Source organism: Rhododendron vialii, chromosome 2a (assembly GCF_030253575.1).
Source record: "Rhododendron vialii isolate Sample 1 chromosome 2a, ASM3025357v1".
Taxonomy (NCBI): domain Eukaryota; kingdom Viridiplantae; phylum Streptophyta; class Magnoliopsida; order Ericales; family Ericaceae; genus Rhododendron; species Rhododendron vialii.
Genome location: NC_080558.1, coordinates 22353486 through 22374889, shown reverse-complemented (window position 1 = coordinate 22374889; position 21404 = coordinate 22353486). Strand labels below are relative to the sequence as shown.

Here is a 21404-nt window from a genome sequence, read left to right as displayed (position 1 = left end):
TCTATACCCAGATATCTGTGTCCAAGTTATTTCCGTTTTTCTAAAGCCCGGTTGATTGGAAAATATTGAGTGGAAAATAAGGAGAAGGGGTCATCAATAGGTTAGTGGCAGTACCCTTGTAAAAACTTAAGTAAAGTTGTACTTTAGAGAAAGCTCGGTATGGGATGCTTTTAGGACTAGATTTTAAAATCGAAGTAATTTGGAAGTTAATTTCCAACTCTTTGCAGTAGAGACAGCCAATTTTTGCTGCAAATCAATCATAGTTTTAATAAATTTATCCGCTTCGACTGTAATTCAGAATCAATAATCTGAAACATAATCTATCTAAACCCATCCGTTAAAATCTATTTGTACAGCCATCCCAATCCCAAGCGGTACCAGTTTATATAACATCATACATGAGTTTATCAAGACAATAATCTGAAACACAATGTAAACATATCCTTCCTTCATTGCACTTTGAAAAACAAAATACTTCTTAGCTCGCTGTTTCTCTGAAAATGTCGGGCAGCCTCCATCGATCTATACAAGAATCTGTCAATGAGGAATAGAATTGGGGTGGTGGTGCTGGTAAAAATGCGGAGCAGCCTCTATCAGCCAAGAGGGGTCGATAGAGATGACATTTCGCATGTATTGACGATCAGTCGAGACAAGAGAATTGTATATAACCCACTTTGGATTAACCCTGCAAGTAAAAACTCGACGAAATTAGATTCTAAAGTTAACTTCTTCACAATGAGTTCCGTGATTTTAGTTCTTCTGTCTATAAGTATCAGACAAAATTTCACTGGAAAATTTCAGTTGCTGGTTTCATAACATTTTAGTTTCTACAAACAGTTTCTTTTTGGAAATGGCGTGCCTGTTCTATTCATCGATTTGTAGTTCTTTGTGGGGAAGAAATATTTATTTTTGGGGGGTGGGGGGTGGAAAAGAGAAGAAAATAATCAAAATCCTAAGTTAGGCTTACAAAAGACGTAAAAGAATCAGTGCTGTAACCTGAAGTGGTAAAATATGACCAGATATTTATACAAACAATGCATCCTTAAATTGCTTAAAAGATCCCAATTTTGAACAAATCTTGCACAGGAAATTTATTGCTCGGTGGCTACTAACAAACAAAACCGTCGTATTCTTAGGATAGTAGAATACCAACCTGAATAAGACAGATGAGGGGTGAATATAAACTTCTTGGGAACTTCTTATAGTCTTGTACATGCCATTGTGACTGAATGCCTATTATCGTCCAAAGAATCATGAATGTACCCATTTAGAGCAAGATTTCATCAAGAAACTTCATGGTTCAAAAAATTAAACTTAATCAAGAAACAAAAACTTACTTCCAAATTACAAGCATTAGCAAAAAAGCCAGCAGTAACTGCCTTTCTTACCACCTGCAAGACGGGGAAAATATATATATGAACACTTCAAACATCTATACTAATTTCAACATCATGTGTGAAAAAGTGTTAAAGCTTTGGCCTAAATCGGTAAAAGAACTCCCAAACTAGTCTATAAACACTCTGAACATCCCTACAGTACTAATTCCCAATTGGTTTTTAGTTGAGCGCATTAACAATGCACTTGCATTACAATAGCCAATAATCGGAGCTAAAAAATGCACAAAATTTACTGATGCACAAATACGTATTATTCCAGCAGGCACCGCATTACCTGCATATCACTTTCACAGGATTTCAAGACTATGCCTATCCGTTGCGCTATTCTTTTGAGTTGCTCTCTAATTTCAACAACCTTACGCTGCGCATGAAACAAATCAAGGTCAACATATGACATTAATGAAACATATCCAATACCATGGGGAACGCATATCCTACTTTTTGTTGGAACTTTTAACCCTCTCCTTGTCCAGCTCTTAACATTTAACCCTCTCCTTGTCCGGGAATAAAGAGGACACAGTAAGGTGGTCGATGCAGAAGAGATGCAAATGTTGGAAAGGACATTCTCAAAGGTTCTACAGTCAGGTTTGAGTTCCCTTGTCGTGTTAGGTCCTTCCAATTCTCCCATTTCCCATGGTCTGCTGCTTAGTAAGCATATTTGCAAAATCTACTACTCGTGGAAGAGCTGTCAAAGTGCTACCTGCATGTCTGATGGCAAAAGGGATTTGGCTTTTCTCTTACGTGGTGTGATTGGAGGGCGAGGGATCCGCATGGCTGCGTGAAGGGAACTTCCGATTACAAAATTTACACTATTCTGTCCCTAGATTTTGGTGATTTGATAGTTTTGGAGTCTGAAGGCTTAGCTTCTGTACAGTTGACATGTACATAGATCATGTCCCCATTTTGACGGGCTTAGTAGATCATTATCTATTGGATACAAAAGATATTCCATAAAATTGTGTAAAAATACAATTGCAAAGCAGCCCAGAAAGATACCATTGCCTGGTAGTTTACAAAGTTCTTATTACACCACTTCGGGGATTTGCCAGACCGAAGAAATCCTTTGTAAACATTTAGGAAGGTCACATGATCACCCTGCAAAGTATGGGAAAGTAAATCGTTCACACATGTATTTGCACATACATCAGATTCAGATGGAAAATTTAAATATATTCAAACTCAAACCGTGTAGTTCCCTTGTGTACATTTAGGTATGTCAAAGAACAAATCATCTAAAAGACACTAAAAAAAACTGTTTTATAACACAATATATTAGGTTCCTACTTCATTTGAGCGCTGATGACAAGTTTAGAAACAACAAGAATCAAGCATGGCATCATCAAAATTCACTAAGTTGTCAGCATAAATATGCTGATTTGCCGAGCAAAAAAAATAAATACGCTGATAAGGCTCGCTTTGTAAGCAAAATTAACATTACCAGGGACTAATAGGAAAGGGGAAGGGGGAGGAAAAGCTAGCTCCATGTCATATGAAAGGCATTGCCGCCGCCAACACTACTTTCCATTTAGTAGAAATTCACACTAGAGCATGGTTTTCTCCTCAATATCTGATAGGAAAATATGCATGTATGTAGCACATACCAACTATGCCAAAGAAAATGTTGGTTGGAACTTCTTATTGAAACACGATGTATATTATCCAACACTTGTTGATTAGAACATATCATTCCAACTTCTCCATCTCTTCTTCACCTAATGTTGTACTAAGAAGCAACCATACACAGTCAGGGCACGGACATGACACGGACACTTGGATACATTATTTCTCTAAAAAGTAGGACACATACACATTTCGGGTACGTTGACCTATTTATATTCAACTATATAGTGTGGAATAAATATAACAATATTTTGGTGTCCCCAATTTATATAGATACAACAAATAATGAAGAATCTAGACAGACACAAAAGTCAAAAAATTCTTAAATGTATACTTTGCATTTAGGTGTACATTCTAATAGCATTTCATTATATTAGCCGCAACCATAATATTTGAAATTTCTTAAACGTATTTGTATCATTATTATTAATGATATGGAAACCTTTCTTTGCTGATCAAAAAATAAATAAATAAATAAAACTTCTCCATCTCTTCTTCACCTGATTTTGTACTAAGAAGCAACAATACAGAGTCAGAGCACGGACATGACACGGACACTTGGATACATTATTTCTCTAAAAAGTAGGACACATACACATTTCAGGTACGTTAACCTATTTATATTCAACTATATAGTGTGGTATAAATATAACAATATTTTTGTGTCCCCAATTTATATAGGTACAACAAATAATGAAGAATCTAGACGGACACAAAAGTCAAGAAATTCTTAAACGTATACTTTGCATTTAGGTTTGCATTCTAACAGCATTTAATTATATTAGTCACAACCATTATATTTTCCAAACTTGTTTAAGATAGCCCACTTCAGAATTTGGTAATCACATGTTAGCATGCGTCAAACAAGTGTTGATTACGTATTAATTTCGTAGTCATAGAGACCTAAGAAATGTTGGACAAGTTGCAAAAAGAGTGGAGGCAGGTGTCCAAACTTAAGACTTTTTATCTAATTATGGACACGAAGAAAAGAGTCTAGGTCCTAGGACATGTCCGAGAAATGTTGGATATGGACACGTCGCCTTCTTTGACGTGTTGATGCTCTATAGCATTGAAATGATAATTGAGGCATTGAACAGTACTCACTTGTATCTGATTTGATGTTACCATAAATATGAATTATTCTCGATTAATTTACTCTTTGTTTTGGAGTCAAAGTCGAGTAATAAATTTTATAAATGGGCAGAAAGATTAAAGGTGTAAAGGCCAACTATAAAGGTGTAAAGACTAAATAGAGACTATGCGAATACTAACCATGGATTCTTTTCTCTTGGGTGTCTTCCTAGATATGATTTTGTTCAAGTACAACCAAAATACCAACGTCCTAGCAAGGACCTTTGCCATACCCTTTTGGCAGAAGCGGGAGACAAAAAAAGTTAACCATCGGAGTTGCTTTCTATCTATTACTAGTAAAACATACTACCACAATCTGTGACCCACTCAGACATGGATGCAAGTACGTATATATACAAGACACCAAAACGAAAATGCGCATGTATAGATTCTTCTCAATAAAATGCAGAATGTAACTTCGGTGTAAGCCGCAAAATATTTCTAGCTGAAAGTATGATTTGTTGAATCAAGCTGAATTGAGTTCAGGCAAACTAATACGAAACTAAAATCAAACCTCAGCAGCAGCAAACCTCAACTTGGCTTCATCCAGATCCTTTTGTTGCCCCCTAACAGAAATCCAGATAGACTGGAAAAAGCAATTAAGACATTAACTTTTGCTCAACAGAATATTTGGTATACTATTTTCAGCGTGTACAGTACTCGTTGATTTTTTCAATAGGTAAGTCTTAACCATATAATTCATACATGCAACTATACGAGTTTTATGGCTATCTTGCTCGAAATATTTATTCCATTGATCAGGAGGGTTCTAAAGATATGGGAGAATTATACCAGCAAACAGACATTGAACAGAAAAACCAATGAACCTGAATGGAAAGAATAGCAGCAATAGTGATGATTTCCTCGGAGCAGCCAAGCTGGTTTGAAGCTAGGATCATTTTTGAGACCATTGGGTCCTACAAAAATAAACATAGGTATTAATAAGAACAATGGAATTCAGCTTTTCACGTTCCTAATACTTCCTATACTACACAAAGGCAGAACGAAATAATGTTAGCATAAGGACAACAAGATAATCTATCTGCTATCTTACAGGATTTCCGTTTTCAGTCTGAGTTAAAATATATAGGTCTCTTCGAAATCTAGTTGAGGACAAGGTGTGCGTGTAAACTACACTGTCCTCTTCTTATATAATGGTGGGGAACAAAATAGGAAACCTGGAAGAAAGAGAGAATAAAGGGCAGGAGACGAAGGTCACAGCACATTATCCAACTCAAACATTAGTACAGAAGAGGAGGGAGGAAAGGAGAGGAGAAGAAGCAATGATTGAGAGTGATGCAAAAGCAGTTCCATATCTCTTTAAAAAAAAAGTAAGAAGCGTAAAAATATGTACTATGTAGAATAGAAGAGGAATTAAGAGGAAAACTGACTCAAAGCTCAATATTAGTACAGCCTATCAAAAGAAGATAAAAAAAAAAAAAGACAACAGAACAAACAACAAATACCACTCTTCCATCATGAAAAAGTGCAGCTCACTTTCCCCGAAGTCACCGTTCACAAGAATCAACATATCATGCCTGGGTTTGAGAAATCTAGGAATGTCATGGAATCAAATACTCGTACTACAAGGTTTAGACAAATCAGAGATGTATACGGAAAGCAATTCATTTAGTACTAGTGGGAGCCCACTTAAGGGGAGCCCAATGCATTGGCATCTCTTTTTCTGTTATTTACACAGTACCCACAAGTAACATTTAAAAACTCCTAAAATAGAATGGAATACTCATTATAATAGTACAGGTGCAAGAGGGAGCTGGGTTCAAATTACCGACTCCACCTAGATGAATTCGATGTAGAATAGGAGATTTGTGGAGCGGGGGATGGGTTTCCTAAACAGGAGCAATAATTGCCTCTGGAAAGTAAAGAAACCACTCCCAATATGATCTTTGCGTGCGCAGCGAAAAGAAATAGGGAAAAAGAAAAATAAATTATGTACACCTTCTGACCCTATTGGAGCGAAAAGTTTATAGAATGAAAATCCCCCAGGCCCAGTGTTCTTAGGGAATCATACTCTCATTATCATGGGGGTCCAAGCACCCCATGTGAGAGAATTTGCATAATTTTTTGTGACAGTGTGTATGGTTATATCCTTTGTCTTAATGCACATACAAACAATACATTATTGTGAGAGATATATTGGCAGCGATTTGGTTTGAATGTGTTGAAGTTTATCCCACATCGGTTAATTATCTCCTCCAATACTAGTATATGAGCTTGGGCTGTCTCTCCTCTCATTGCCAATTGGTTTTGAGTTGTATCAGAGCTAGGGTTTCGGAGAACTTGTTCCCCCTTGTTTGTGCCATAAGTGCACCGTTGTTTGTTGTGATCCAAGTGTTATGGATCGTTTGTTTACCTTTCCACGTGTGATCCAAGTGTTATGGATCATCTGTTTACCTTTACACGTGCAAGTCGGGGGTTGCACGTGCGGGGGAGTGTTGAAGTTTATCCCACATCAGTTTATCATCTCCTCCAAAGCTAGTATATGAGCCCGGGCGGCCTCTCCTCTCATTGCCAATTGGTTTTGAGTTGGATGCTTTAACAGAATGTGCAATACTTTATCCAGATAAATGCTTGCAAAGGAAGACTCAAGGCCTTCGTTGCTACCTGTTTGGTTTGAAATCCCTCCATATTGATGTTGCAAAATCGAGATGGGGAGGAGGTGTGGGGTGATGCGAGGGAGAACTGTAGTTAGAGCCAGTGAAGAGAGTCTGGAGAGAGAAAAGGGAAGTGCACATTGGAGGTTTGGGGGAGGGAGAGAAAGAGAGTCGAAATGACCAATGGAAAAGAAAAAAAAATCACATACTCCTTCAAGAGAGAGCAGTAGTTACGGCTGGTGAGGAGAGAGAAAAGGGAAGGGCACTTTGGTGAAGAGAGAGATAATCCACTGATCAGAGGAGAAGAGTTAAATTGACTTCCGTGTTAAAAGAGCAAATATCTATAAGAATAAGGGAAATTTTAAAGCATAAAAGGGCACCTTCAAGATCTGTTAGCCAATTGTTAGAAACTTCAAGAGGTTGGTGTACTCTACCCATATTCATCTTACAGGTTACTTCCTTTAGAAAGAAAATCAGATAAAATCGACCAGATGGGAAAGTAATTAGCTAACGAATTCAGTGCAAGAATATTCATGACAAGAGATGCGGAGAGATCACAATGATATCACATTAACCCAGGCCAAACCCAAAGTAGCAATAAACCAAACAGCTATTGCTAGAAGACTAGAAAGGGAATTGTACAAGTGAAAAACGGATAAACATGCATAGAGAATGAGAAAATAGCATAAAGCTGAAAGCAACGTACTAATGGTATCTCTGCAACTTGGAATCCAGCAGGTGAAGTAAGTTTGGCATCATCATCAAGGACTCCAAGTGAATATAGTACTTCAAGAGCTCTGATCATTGCTTCAGGCGATGGAGATGCAGGCCAATCAAAGCCTAGAATGTTGTCTATGCCTAAGGCCTTTAACTGGGAGATGAAAACAAATAGTCAGATCAGCAGTTATTGAGAAGGTTAGTTCTCAAGCTGGAAGTTCATAGGGCATTACCTAAAAAAACCAAAGAAAAACTACATACATATTGCTCCCACTTACACACAAATAAACTGCTACACAACAATGGTTTATAGAGGAAAGTAAATAGATCAGAAGGAAAGTATGCAACCCTAGCGATTGATGGGCATGCTAATATTTTGATTAATTTATTACTACGTTGCCGGGGGGTGGGGGACCAGAACTGTTGATAACCCTCCCTAACACCCAAGAAGAAAAAATGGTGAGAGAAAAAAATAACGTCTTAGCCCATTAGGGGTTTCTCTATACTATGAAAGGTCAATGTGAGCTAGCAGCCACGCCTTCTGCCTCTGCTTCGGTACCCAACCTCCCACCATTTGGCGCAAAATACATCCATCCCATCTCTAGAGAATAAACCAATGCATGCCAAACAACGTAAAAACCAAACACGAATCCCTTGCCACCATCAGCCACCTTAAGGTAATAATGAGATGGGACACATCCTCGCGACTCCTCGTCACTCTTAGAGCATCCACAATGGTACAATCAAAACCAAAAAGTTGCGAAGGTTAGCAACATTTGCTCAAAAAAGAGCTCACATTGGAATAACCAAACTTAGCAATCTCTTAGCAACTCATCAAATTTTTGCTCTTGGATAATCAAAACTAGCAACCTTTGGCCAATAACCAAATTTAGTTGTCCCCATATTTCCTCAATCAAGTTTACCATCATTACACAAAAACATTCTCTCTTCCATTTTAAACATGTTTCTACGAAAAATATAAACTTTTAAAAACAGTTTTTAGTTTTTTGCAAAAACTGTTTTTTTATTAAAACTGTTTTTCCCAAAACAATTTATTTCAAAACAGTTTATGTATTAAAACTTTTTTTCCAAAAATTCTTCTTTTAAAAAAAAAAAAAATTTTTTATTCAAAAAATGCTTTTTAAAAACTTTTTCCAGAAAACTGTTTTTTTTAAATCAAAGTTTTCAAAAAACTATTTTCCCTTTTTCTAATAACCTGTTTTTATTATTTTGAAAACTATTTTTAAAAAATTGTTTTCTGGGCCACAATTTTTAGATTTTTATAAGTTAAGGTGATGTGACAAGTTTTGATTACTCAATTTTGATTGTACCATTGTGGACCTCTACATTACTAACCTTAGCAACCTCTTGAATGGATAACCAAAAAATGATGTGGCAACTTTTGATTATTGACTTTTGGTTATTCCACTATGGATGCTCTTAGTCACTTGTAAAGGCAACACCAATTGACAATGATCACCAACAGTATCAAGTATTTCCGAGGCAGGATTCCAACAAAAGAAGCAATGTTAGCTGGGGCTCCAACAGAACCAAATTTCTTCCCATGGAAAGACCAACCCTCGAATCCCCGTCCATAACAAGCATGAAAGGGGGGAAATGTGCACAATCGCTCATCACAACACCACTTGTAATGCCAACACATCGCCTTATCCCTTCTCCCCACTCTAATATCAAGAATTCCTTCCATATTTAACAGATACCACTCCAAAGCCCCCGAGCAACCCTGATGAAATTTAACATACTTCATCCCCAATAATTTATGATTGGCACCTGATGATAACAGAAAATAGAGGATGGGTTAAATGAAGTCTATACCCAGTGGATATCACACCAAGAAAAGGCCTAACCACAAGGGGAAGCGGAAGTGGGGATAGACATAGAGAACAAATATGATAGCATACTCACGGAGGACTAAATAATCCTGTTGCGCTGGTAAAATCTTTAACTTAGAGTGCCTTAAGCAACGGTGCAACCAATCTGTACAATATATACAAAAACTGTATGGCTCCTACATCCCTACTATACATCTACAGATGTGGCCAACTCTTTCATCATGTCAAGAAAAGAGCCATGGAACTGGAAAGGCAGACATCATCGCAGAACAGATGAAAGACTATGTACAGAGATGCAATATCCAGCACAAATAGTTTTATCACCCTGGGAATCCAGGCCCACTAGTCAAACAGTTTGGTAAATGACAACCGCTTGAACTACTCAAATCCAGTAAGATTGATAGAGATATGCATAAGAATTACTTCAACAAAATGCAGACCTGAATCACGCAAGAAACAAGATTTGATCTCTGCATCTCTGGTATCCCCTCAGCAGACATTTCTTTGACAAAATACTCTTCTGAATACAGCCTGGTAATGACCACCAACAGTTAACTTTGTCACTCAATAGCAAGAAAACAATAACTAAGGAACACAGCTAAACTGCCTGAACTTCCCCATAAATTCCTTGCACAAGAAAGCAACATACTTGTCCCTAGAATATGAAGAATTCTGACAGTATACATTAATGCTGTGTTTGGTTTGGTTTTTGAAATTTTTTTTGAAAAATCGTAGGGGTAATAAGTGGAGAAAGATAGAGAGAGAAATGTTGGAAGTAGGCGGAATCTAGGGGGAATTTTTTTGTAAAATTCTTTTTGAAAAGTGAAGACAACAAGGCCCTGAAATGCAGAAAAAAGAATGGTTGGAAAATAAAAATGGTTTTTGGCAAAAGATCAATCTCTTTGAGAAAAAATTTACATCTAAGGAGAACTCAAAATAAATACGATCGAAAAAATGCCATAACAACTACTCGACATAGGTATCTAAGAAAGCCAGCAGCTAAGAACTCGAGAAGGAAGCACGAGCATCGTCAATAGAAGCAACTTATTCTCAATGAAACTACACAGACCTCCCCCGAGGTTACTGAAATCCAGCTTTCTGAAATGGCACTAGCCTCCCTTATCATGCTAAACTTATCCCCCCAATATGACCAAAAACTGCTACACATTCATCCTAATATTGCAAACATTTAGCTAACTGAGCAATATTTTTTTTTTTTGTTGGCAAAAGATGCTTAAACTTCTCTTCCACTTGCTGTGGCTCATACCTCATTTTCTTACAAACCACCAAAGTTGTAGCTATAGGCCCACAGCTCAATTCACCTTTAAAATTTGGTCCCAATAGGAAAATCAACATGGTACAGGCAAAATTAAAATTGAACCAGCATACCCAGTATAAACTCCATCTTATCGCCAATACATATCAAAACTAATCGCCCCTACTGTTTCACCAAAAGTGAACACATTTGACCTCGAGTGTTAATCATCAACCAGCAGTAGTTCTTTCTAATGCTTTTCTGCCCCTGATTTAACTGTAAGTCTGTGACCCTACTGACAGCCTACCGAACACGGACTAAGAAAGTGAGCACCAGATAAATGACAGTGATCTATAACAATAGCACAGGATAATGCTCTCTCATGAGCTCACACACACCCCCACAAAGAAAGAGATTAGAATCGAGATAACGGTTGAGCATTACCGTACTAAAAGGCCGACTTGAGGATAAAATGCTTTTCTGGTTACACAACCAAGTGTAACAGAATATGAATCAATCAAATACTCAAATGTAACTAAAATAGCCTCATGCCCCTGGACCGGAAAAAACATACAAAGATTGTCCTAAACAAGACTTTGTCAACTAAATAATTGCTTTTGTTTGAGATCTAGAAAAAGTTTTAGCATATGGCTGCGCCTTCTGAAGCGAAAAATGGTAAGATCAAAGGTTGTAAGTTAGGCACCTGTAGCACTTTCCAGGTCTTACTCTTCCAGCTCTACCAGCCCTTTGTCTAGCAGATGCTTTGGATATCGGTGCAACCACCAAGTTTTCAATATCGGATATCTGACACAGGATGTAATATTAATGTTAAAAATGGTAACACAATCACTAAAATGTAGCACCCCTTGAAGATATATCCAAGAACAAGAAATAAGTGAGGGAAATTGTGAAAGAGGTTGAATGTAAATCCTGGAAAGGACGTAGCATGTGCATAAAACGTAACCATGTGAAGTCATCAGAGTCAACACATTTCTGATAGGTTCTAGATCATCCTCAGTATGACTTGCTACACACAAATTGATGCACAATTCTAACAACTCATAAGAGGCAGAAAATGCCACGTAGTAATGCATCAGTAATTAAATTCATGAGAGATCCATAACTTAACAAGAAAAGAATGACGAACTGAGACCCTGATACTGCTGTAGCCCTTAATGCTCTAAATAGGCTAAAATCTTAGGCCTTGTTCAGTTGAGGATTTGGATTTTGGACTCTAAATTATTACCCTACTCCAAAATCCACTCATTACCCCTATCTCAAATCATTACTTTCATTTTTATCTCTATCTCTCTCCAATCATTACCCCTCTCTCCCTACCCTAATCATTACAAATTCAAATCCAAAATCCAAAATCCCCAAAACGAACAAGCCCTTAGAAGTCACGCAAATTGCATAAAATTCCATACGACATAGAAACCACTCATCGTTCGCATAAATCATTTGATTACCAAAATACACAAGTAAAAGCCAACGTGTAGAAAAGTAAAGTTACCGGGTTGTAGAACCGCTGTTTGGAGAACCCACTGTCTACGACATAGGAAACACCCTGTACAGAGAGGAAAAACACAAAAGAATCAAACCTTTTACAGTACTTCCTGCTGAATGCCGATAGAAGGTCAAACAAATTCTCACGTGGGAAGGAAGCAAAACATCTTTGTGATTATGTTACCTCCAAAGTCAACGAGGTCTCTGCAATATTTGTTGATATCACCACTTTCCTTTTACCTCTGGGAATAGGGGAAAATACAAGGTCCTATAAGCGAAAAGAAAGGAAATGCAAGTCAGAAAATTAAGAGAAAGATCAGCACGATATAATTTGACTAAACCTGGGAAATATTAACCTGGTCTGCACGTGAAAGTCCTGAATACAAAGGCAAAACAACCAATCCTGTAGACAAAGATTGGGCAGAAAGATAGTCAAATCAGCCAACTAAATTAGGGAAGAGTACACAGTAGGACAAGCTTTGTCATCCAACCACATAAAGAAACCAAAGTAAAAGAGGACACAGAGAAAAGAAGCACAAGTCTACATGAACAGCTACAAATACAGGGAATTTTTTTTTTTTTTTTGATAAATAAATAGTTATATTAAGAAGAAGGCATAAAGGGAATGCCACCCGAAAATAAGAGAAGGCCACAAGATAAATACAGGGAAATTTAAGGTGGTCCGTGCAATAAATTTCAAAAACCTGCAACAACCAAAATCAGAAATGCATTATTCTTACTCAAGTAGTCCTGATTCAGATGTTGAAACCACATCTAATTCAAGGTAAGAAAAATATATGTCAAAAACATGGAGATCAATGAACCACCCTATTTTCACCCTTAAAAACCTGAAATAGTATCTTCAAGTAGACTCCTAACATTACGCATTATGCAGATAAGCCTGGATAGTCCTCTATAAAGAATGTACCTGAGGAAGACTTTCTGTTATTTTGAGCTTCTTCTGTAAGCAACCGAACTGCGGCATCAATATCATCTTGACCAGTAAGGAATACAAGGATATCGCCCATTGGTTCCTACAACACAAACAGAATGTAAACCGATTAGTTTGTCTTTCTTAAGAACGCTACATCAAATTATTATGAACAAGAAGACACCCATCTATGGTAAGTGGTAACCGCCTGAAGAAACTAATAGCAAAAGGGTCAATACTTTCTAAAGGGAACCTCCACCATGGGAACAAGAAAATTTCAAATAACTAAATGCATGTTCACTGGTTAGATGCAAAAGGATTCTCTCCCGCTTTGTAACTTGACGCTTTGACCACAGTGCCAAGCAATGGCCCTTTTTATCCCACCCAAAAAGCTGAAGTTAAAAAGAATGGAATAACTGGAATTGGTTCATGGTTCAGAAATTGGGTAGTTGAAGAATAGTTCAATAACATAAACATAGGCTTGGGCAATAGGTTCCAATTCCAAGTACATGAAAAGACTGGAAATTTTGGATTGGACCTATTGCAAACAAATAGTTGGAGATATTTTAATCATGTCTAATAGACTACAGTATAATTTGCTAAACAACTTGAAGTGGTACAAGTAAGATGTTACAAAGAGAACTCTAGAGGAAGCAAAAATCATTGATAGCATATTGATTTACCATTTGAAGAGGTTGTGATGCTTCCTAAGTCCTTTTCTGGCCTAAAAGAAACTTCCCTAAAACTACCTACAGGTGTTGGGGGTCGAGTTATTGATATGAGATGGATCGAGAGTTCTATTGATAATCCAGAAACGATTCGTGTATATATTTTACAGAAACGTGAAATCAAAGTAGGCGATACAGTACAACCAATCACTTGTCCTGAACATTATGTTTCACTAGACTTGGAATCTCATAGTAGCCCACAAAACATAGAAGGTTTGTGTTAGCCATGAACGTGCATCAATAAATAAGGCCCTTGACCATAAACAAGGAGTTTCATTGAATATTTTTTCTTTGTTAAAGAGTGAGCATGGGCATCCAATTACCCTGAGTGCAGACCTCAGACAATCCCTGCAAAGTAGTACACTTATCTCTCTCTTAGTATTCTTATTATCTAAACTTCTTCTGCTATGTAACGGCTCCTTTCAGTTGGCTAAATTTCAGGATAACTCGTGAAATCCATCATTTTACAAGCATCCCCTTTTCCTCTCCTTCTCTTGGTTTACTACTATTCCATCACAGTCAGCAATAAAATACAGAAATTGTAAAGTATGTTGATTCACCAAGACTGATATAGAATTTCAATAGCACTGCTACATCAGAAATATGAGAAAAAATAGTAACTATAGCTCCCATATTTTCGACATCAAAGAGAGAATTCCAACCACTAATCATAGATTTCAACATACCTGATCATGAATTGACATTACTGTTGAAACGGCTGCTTGGATATAGTCAGAAACAGGCTCCTCTACGTAAAATATCTGGACGTTAAATCCTCTACCCTGGAAATTGTATTGGTAATAGCTCAACATTATCACCACCAACCATGACAAAGTCCTACTATGCCGCCAAGATCAACACTACTGCGCATATGTTAGTTGTCATGAAAGCACTAACATAATTATCATATCACAAGCTTAGCATACCTCAACTGACAATATGGCAGGCTCTGTCTTTGGTACACAATCTTCACCTTCCAACCCTCGGCGCTTTTTGCTAGTTTCAATTAAAAAATAATAATCAGGATGTTAAAATTCAAGATGGACATCGCATATTTACAAGCAAAGGCACAAATTGTTGATTTTTAAAGCATACATTTTACTAATATGTAGAAGTAGAACAAATAAAATAGTGTGCAAAATAAGTGGGAGTTGGGAAGGATTCCAAAACCATGTCCAGAAATTTGAGAGCAAGTATCAGAATGGCAATTGCCCAAACTTAGTAATTGTTATGAAGCCAAAGTTTAGAACAATACACTAAAGATGAACCTGTCGTTTTTCCATAAAGATATAGCTGAATTATGTTTTGTGGCAAAAGGATTTTACATATAAATGCAAACAAAAAAAATTAAAATAAAGAGCAACAGATAGTGGCAGCATTATCCTGGGTCCTGATGGGAACTTCCACATTTTTTTGAACTTTCCTGGGAGGTGGTTAGATTGGAGATCATGGGGATGATGCTCTATCCTCGAGGGAGATTATAGGTTGTCAGCAAAAGATTGGCTACTTAATTGAAGCGTGTGGTGGGAAAGCTAGTGTCCAAAACTCAAAATGCCTTTGTTGCAAGCAGACAAATTCTAGATGCATTAGTGGCAAATGAGTGAGGATTATAGACTAGTGACTGGGGTGCCCGGGGTCATGTTCAAGCTGGTTAGGGCAGCAAATTGGAATTTCTTGATATTGGGTAGAAAGAAGAGAGTCTCGGGCTCCTTGGGAGAAAATTGATTGAATTTTGCATCAGACCTGCCAATAAAAAGAAGGCGGGTCAAAGAGAACTTCGAAATCTTCTTCAAATCGGCTGTCAAACGGAGCCAACCCCAAATAACCATCTCGTCGGTGAGGATGTCGGTGCATGGGAACCCAATAGGTTCTTCCAAACCACCAAAGGCTTGCGGTATGGGGATCCACCATATAGGTTATAGACCCTGATAGCAGCGAACAAAAATAAAACTTAAACCATTGACAACCACAGGAAGTAATGCTATGTCAAACCGCATCCCAGAACCGTTCTTCTTATCTTCTTCACCTGTAGCCTAAGTCACAACTCACAAGTTTGCTATGCAAGGGCGGGAGCGAATGCGAGCACAGGAGCTAAAAATAGAGAGGCTAGATATTATCCAAATAGAGAAGCTAAAAATAGAGAAGCTAGATATTATCCAAACAGAGAGAAGAAAAACCTGGTATGAAAAAAAGCAGCCATCGATTTTGCTTCGATAGTAGCAGACGAGATAATCAGACGCAGTTCAGGTCGACGCCGTTGGATCTAGAATGTCATTACTCATTAGCAGGTTCAAAAAGAACACAAAGGATTGATAAATAAAATAGCTACAGTTTTTTGTTTTGACTGAAACCATAATAGACACCGTTTCAAAAAACAAAACAAAAACCGAAACCATGATAGATTGACAATGTTTTGATAGGGAAAAAAAGGACACCTTTTTCAGGAGACCTAATAACACGTCAGTCGAAATAGACCGCTCATGTGCTTCATCAACCATTATGACACTGGATGAATATGGAACAAGTTATGAGAATGATACCGGAACAAGTTATCGTTACATTAAGTTAGCTGAGATATGCTCAAGAGAAATGCTCAATATTCATAAAAGAAAAGGAAATATCAAATGTTTGATGCAGTGGTCAAAGGTTCAAACAAATACAATCAAACGAAGACCCAAATAAGACTTGCTCAAAGATGAGATTTTAGGACTGGTTTATGTGAAGTCCAGCAAACAAGCTCGAAATCCAGCAACCAATATCTAAGAAGTAGTGATGGTTCAAGTAAATTTCCAAAATCTGAAATTTCAACTTCAAGAATACCTTCTTCAAAGGAGTGAAATAAGCACTATAGTACTATATTTATGTAGCTAAGGAGATACAAATATGTCGTAAGGATTAACTACAAGTTTAGTTCCAAAACTTGATATTGGTAAAAAAAAAAAACGCAAATGCAACTTAATTTTCCATGATACACTCTCTGCTTGTTCTAAGATGAAGGGTAGTACGCAATGTAAATATTGAATGGATGGTAACTTTATTTCTAGTTGGGTATATAAAGCACTTAAGTTTTGAGATTATTTGATGGCCAACAATATTCCAGAAGTAAAAATCATTGAAACCTGGGAGATGGCACTCTTTCCTCTTTTGCAAGGACTTTGCTTTGCTATCCACTCTTCTTACACCAATCCACCCTAACTATCAATTTGCACCTTTACAATAGGGACCCTTAAAAGTTCAAGTCGGAATGTAACACTAAGATATTACAACAAACTTTTTTTATTAAGGACACAAAGAGATTAGTTAAGGATGGGAATAAATACATTATTAGTAGATGAATCGATTGGTCCTGCTTGACTCGATGCACAAACACTCTATTCACTTCTTTCCAAGATAGCACATAATCCTTGGTTTATTATGTTTGAACTTCTTTTGCGAACCTTGCACCGAAAGAATATGCAGTTGATGCATGACTTGCTTTACATATGATTTCCCTTCAAACTTACCCAGAATATGCCATGCGCATTGAAAGCACTTTCATTCATTATGAATTAACTATGTCAGCAACATTTGGAAAGAAAACAAGCCAAAAGCACTTTCCACTTAAGCCACTGTGCTTTTAACTCTTTAGGCTAAACTCTCAACCATATCACACCTCTTGGTCCTCTTCTAATGAATGATCCCCTTCGAGATAACTGGAATTCGGTAGAACAACCTTGAAACTATGCCCGGTCATCAATTTCCAATCTAAGAAGCCCAAACACAGATACGGGTTACGGACGCGTCGGGGACACATCGAATGTAAAATGTATTGTTGTTACAAAAGGTATGTTATGAATTCATTTTAAAGTCGAAAACATTACTTCTGCACAATTAAGAACAATATTGTGACGATGCAAATCAACGGTCCGCAAACGAATACATTTTAGTATGTCCTTAGCATATTCCAAGAGTGTCACCAAACGTGTCCGTGCCTCTCAGATTACAATAAGGGGAGAAAATAAGTTGCAGTGATGTATACATGTGTAAAGAGTGACTTACTTACCTATACTTGGTCAGGAGAGGATCTTCCATCATCTCTCTTAGTAGCACCCCATCGGTGAGAAATTTGATCTTAGTCGAGTCCTGTGCTGCCAAAAAGAAAAGAGCTCCCACCATTGAAGGTATTGAAATATGAACACGATAATAATGCAGAAAAATCTCATTTTAATATCTAACCTTCCAAATTATCCAAAGGCAGATTTCGTGGGAGATACTAGTAGAGATACCTTTGTCAAAGACAATAAATTACAACTCTAAAAGCTTAAAATTAAAGTGGGAACACTCACTCTATTCGTTAGATCTTCAAATCGAATTGTATAGCCAACTTCTTCCCCAAGCTTGACACCCATTTCTTCAGCCACCCTTGAAGCCACTGCCTGTGCATCATCAAAACCTTGAGTTTGTAAGAAGTACATGATCATAAAAGTTGGTTATAGTTTGCAAAGTACAATGACTCGATATAAAAGAGAGCCAGAAAATAAGGGAAGGGGAATATACAAAACCAACGAGGCACAAATATCGATAAAAACAACCATTCAATAAAATTGTGGATATCCTTTCCCCATCTCAGGTGATTAATTTGAAGGAATGATCCTTGGTTCTTTAGCAATTGAGAATCTAGTAAAGCACTCATCACAAAGCCATTCAACCAGTCTAAAGTGATTACAAATTACAAAAATGATAAGAATTTTCAATCATAATATGGAAAAGAAGAAATGATGCTGGTAGCACAGCTTAAGCTGTGAAAACAACCTGAACAGCTAAGCGTCTCGGTTGAGTGCAAGCAATCACACGCCCACCATCAGCCCAACCTGCTTCTCTGAGGAACTGAAATTCATCAAAACAAACGTATTTTATCAGAATCTACCAGCTAAACTACTTTCCATGAGCCCCAATTGGCATCAGACAAAAGATATTCATTCAAACAATTACATACATAAACAAAAACACGCCTGCATAAATCATCCGCTTTCTTCTGGTTGGTTCACACAGTTGTGGTTCTTCATGATAAACCCATTACAAAAAATGAAGGCACACTCACAAAGAAAATATAAATTTCCCATTCATGAGACAACAAAAATGAACATGCTTATTTACTAAGAAGCAGGAGTACAGGCACTAGTACGACACAGCGAAACCTAAAAAATGTAGGGTACAGCTACAACAGATGTATTTTTACAATGTATTACACGTAATAATTACACGTCAAATAGAGGAAATAGCTAAATGACTTGGGACAAATAAGAATCCAACATCATATAACTATTTAACACCAACCTTATGGTGGTGCAAATCAAAGTTTAATGTCATTGTGCTAAAGAACCTATTGACCAAAACCTTAAATCCAAAATCGTGCTAAGCATAAAAACATGAACTTTTATCACTTAGCTTCATCTCTTTATTAACTATGCGTTTATATACACACACAATAACCATCTCCAATCCTTACCCTTTTTTGTACCTAAACTCAAAATTTAAGTAAAAACACCAAAAACCCGTTTCCAATGGCATACCCTTTTTGCCTACTCATTTTGGGTTTTACCCTTTCTCTTGCCCAAATGAGGGGAGATCCACCTCTTTTCACTTTCTTAGTATCTGAAATTGTGCCATTTTAACTCAAATTTTGCAAGGGAAAACTTAAAAAACACTAGATTTGGGTAAATATTTGGTTTATCATTGGAGAAGGCATACCCAAATAGAGCTTTTGACCAAATTTGCATAAAAAAAAAAAGAAAAAAAAAGCAGGTCAGGGCTGGAGATGCTTAGCCCCCATTCCTCCTAGCTTTTTGGGCTTTTTTTTCTAGTTTTGTCCTTTCTTATTCAAATTTTGTTAACGTTTGTTAGTTTTGCACCAAACATTTATCAGTTGTTGATTCATCTCAACGAGAGTAATAGGAAAAGTAAAAAAGGGGAAGAGTGAACCTGAGGGATTTGGGTAGTCTTGCCGCTTCCAGTTTCGCCAACGACAATGGTGGTGGCGCGTGTCTCAACCAGGTACAGAATGGCCGTCCGGTACTTGAACACAGGGAGTCTCTGCCTTTGTTTCTCTATGCTAACATACCCATATCTGTAATAATAATAGTACACCCCATCATTATACAAACAGAATACACTTTCTCCCAAACCCCTACATACATATATCTATCTATCTATCAATTTACGCATAAAGAAAAGAAGCACAGAATATGATCAAAAGGGAATAAAGAAAAGTACCCAGATGAGGAGGAAGACGCAGAATAGAGAAGAATGCCTCCTTCGTCGTCGTCGAGGAGAGGTGGCCTCTCAGTACCTGGTTTCCAGAACTGAGCCATGTGTATCTATATGTGTATGTACGTAATTACTGATAGTATGATTGTTGTTAGGTCTCTGCTCTACTCGATTGTAATAAAAGGGGCTCAGAACTCAGAAGAACTGAGACGCTGCACTGGAATCAGATTTTTTTTTCTCTTGTTTTTATTGTTTTTTTTTTGGGGGGGGGGGGGGGGGGGGGGGGGGGCAAGACACATGAATCGGTTGAATGCAAGAAACAGGGAACTGGGGAATTTTGAAGCTAACGAACCTTTTTGGGTAGGGCTTCAGCACTGGGTCATTGACTCATTGGTGGCAGGTTGACCCGGTTCTTAACCGCCTTTTTTCTTGGGTTTTTTTAAAATTTAGAACCCTGCTAAATACAACTGCGAATTTACTAAATGGATCCCTCTTAAGAATTCTTTCTAAATGAAAGTTCCTTTTAAAAATTTCAACTTTTTTAGTAGACATATAATTATTATACCTACTTTCCATCATTATTCTTATATTCTATCTATTTTGTACTATTTGTATTCACATATAAGAGACACTTTACCGACTGGTTTTCTCAGCCGGTAATGTGAGGTGAGGTGTTTTGGAGTTAGGGTTTTGCTTTTCCTTTTCCGACGAGTTTTTCGTCTCCTCTACCAGCTAGTTTTCCAAGTCCGGTTGTGTACCGATTCGGGTCTCCCCCAGATCTGGTGAGGTTGTGGTGGTGGGCAAATTTATTTTTATTCTTATTCTGGTATGGGTTTTGGATGGGTTTTAATGGATAGTCTTTCTGACGGTTACCAGTCGTCGTGACCACGCTCAGCCAGCCGGACCTAGTTTGGTTTGCTTCGGTTAGCGTGGTTGGAGCTCATCGTGGCAACGGGGCTTGCTGCGGAGTTTCTCTGACCGGCCGGCATGCTAAAAGGACAGCAGTCCATGGGACCGGAAGGCTACTTATTTGGTTGATTTCTGTCATGGGCCGGCCTTGCGCCGACGGAGACGGCCGCAAGTCAGGGGCAAAGTAGGGTTCGGTCTCCGGCCGCCAAGCTTCGCGTGACAACTTAGATCAGCTGGATTGGTTCTCTTTTTAGTCAGCGAACCTCGAGATTAGATTCGTTTTCGATTGTGATCTGTTTGTTGTTCTGATTACATCTGTTATTTTTGTGTAATGGTTTGTACTGAAATTTTGTTTCGATTTCTCTCTACCTAGTCCCAGATGGGATTCTCATATCGACACCTAGTGTTGATTTGCTTTTGTATGGTGTCCATTAATTCCGGAATAGATAGTTTGGTGCACTCCTGTATTTTGCAATATAATCTTTGGTTTCGGGCT

The 21404-nt window shown here is 37.7% G+C and overlaps 1 protein-coding gene across 1 annotated transcript; it reads right to left on the bottom strand.

Moving 5' to 3' along the window:
- Positions 1–240: 240 nt before the first annotated feature.
- Positions 241–20302, bottom strand: LOC131316076 (probable pre-mRNA-splicing factor ATP-dependent RNA helicase DEAH9). The gene is made up of 23 exons (XM_058345352.1): positions 20006–20302; positions 19715–19859; positions 18545–18619; positions 18079–18168; positions 17796–17875; positions 16189–16258; positions 15931–16016; positions 14680–14749; positions 14440–14535; positions 13023–13128; positions 12451–12497; positions 12279–12362; positions 12102–12155; positions 11292–11392; positions 9774–9864; positions 7470–7634; positions 4976–5065; positions 4663–4734; positions 2394–2492; positions 1672–1758; positions 1338–1391; positions 1154–1233; positions 241–685 (listed from the first exon to the last, which is right to left on the bottom strand). Exons 1-23 carry the CDS (start codon positions 20101–20103, stop codon positions 538–540), a joined length of 2088 nt encoding a protein of 695 aa, XP_058201335.1. The 5' UTR covers positions 20104–20302; the 3' UTR covers positions 241–537.
- Positions 20303–21404: the final 1102 nt, after the last annotated feature.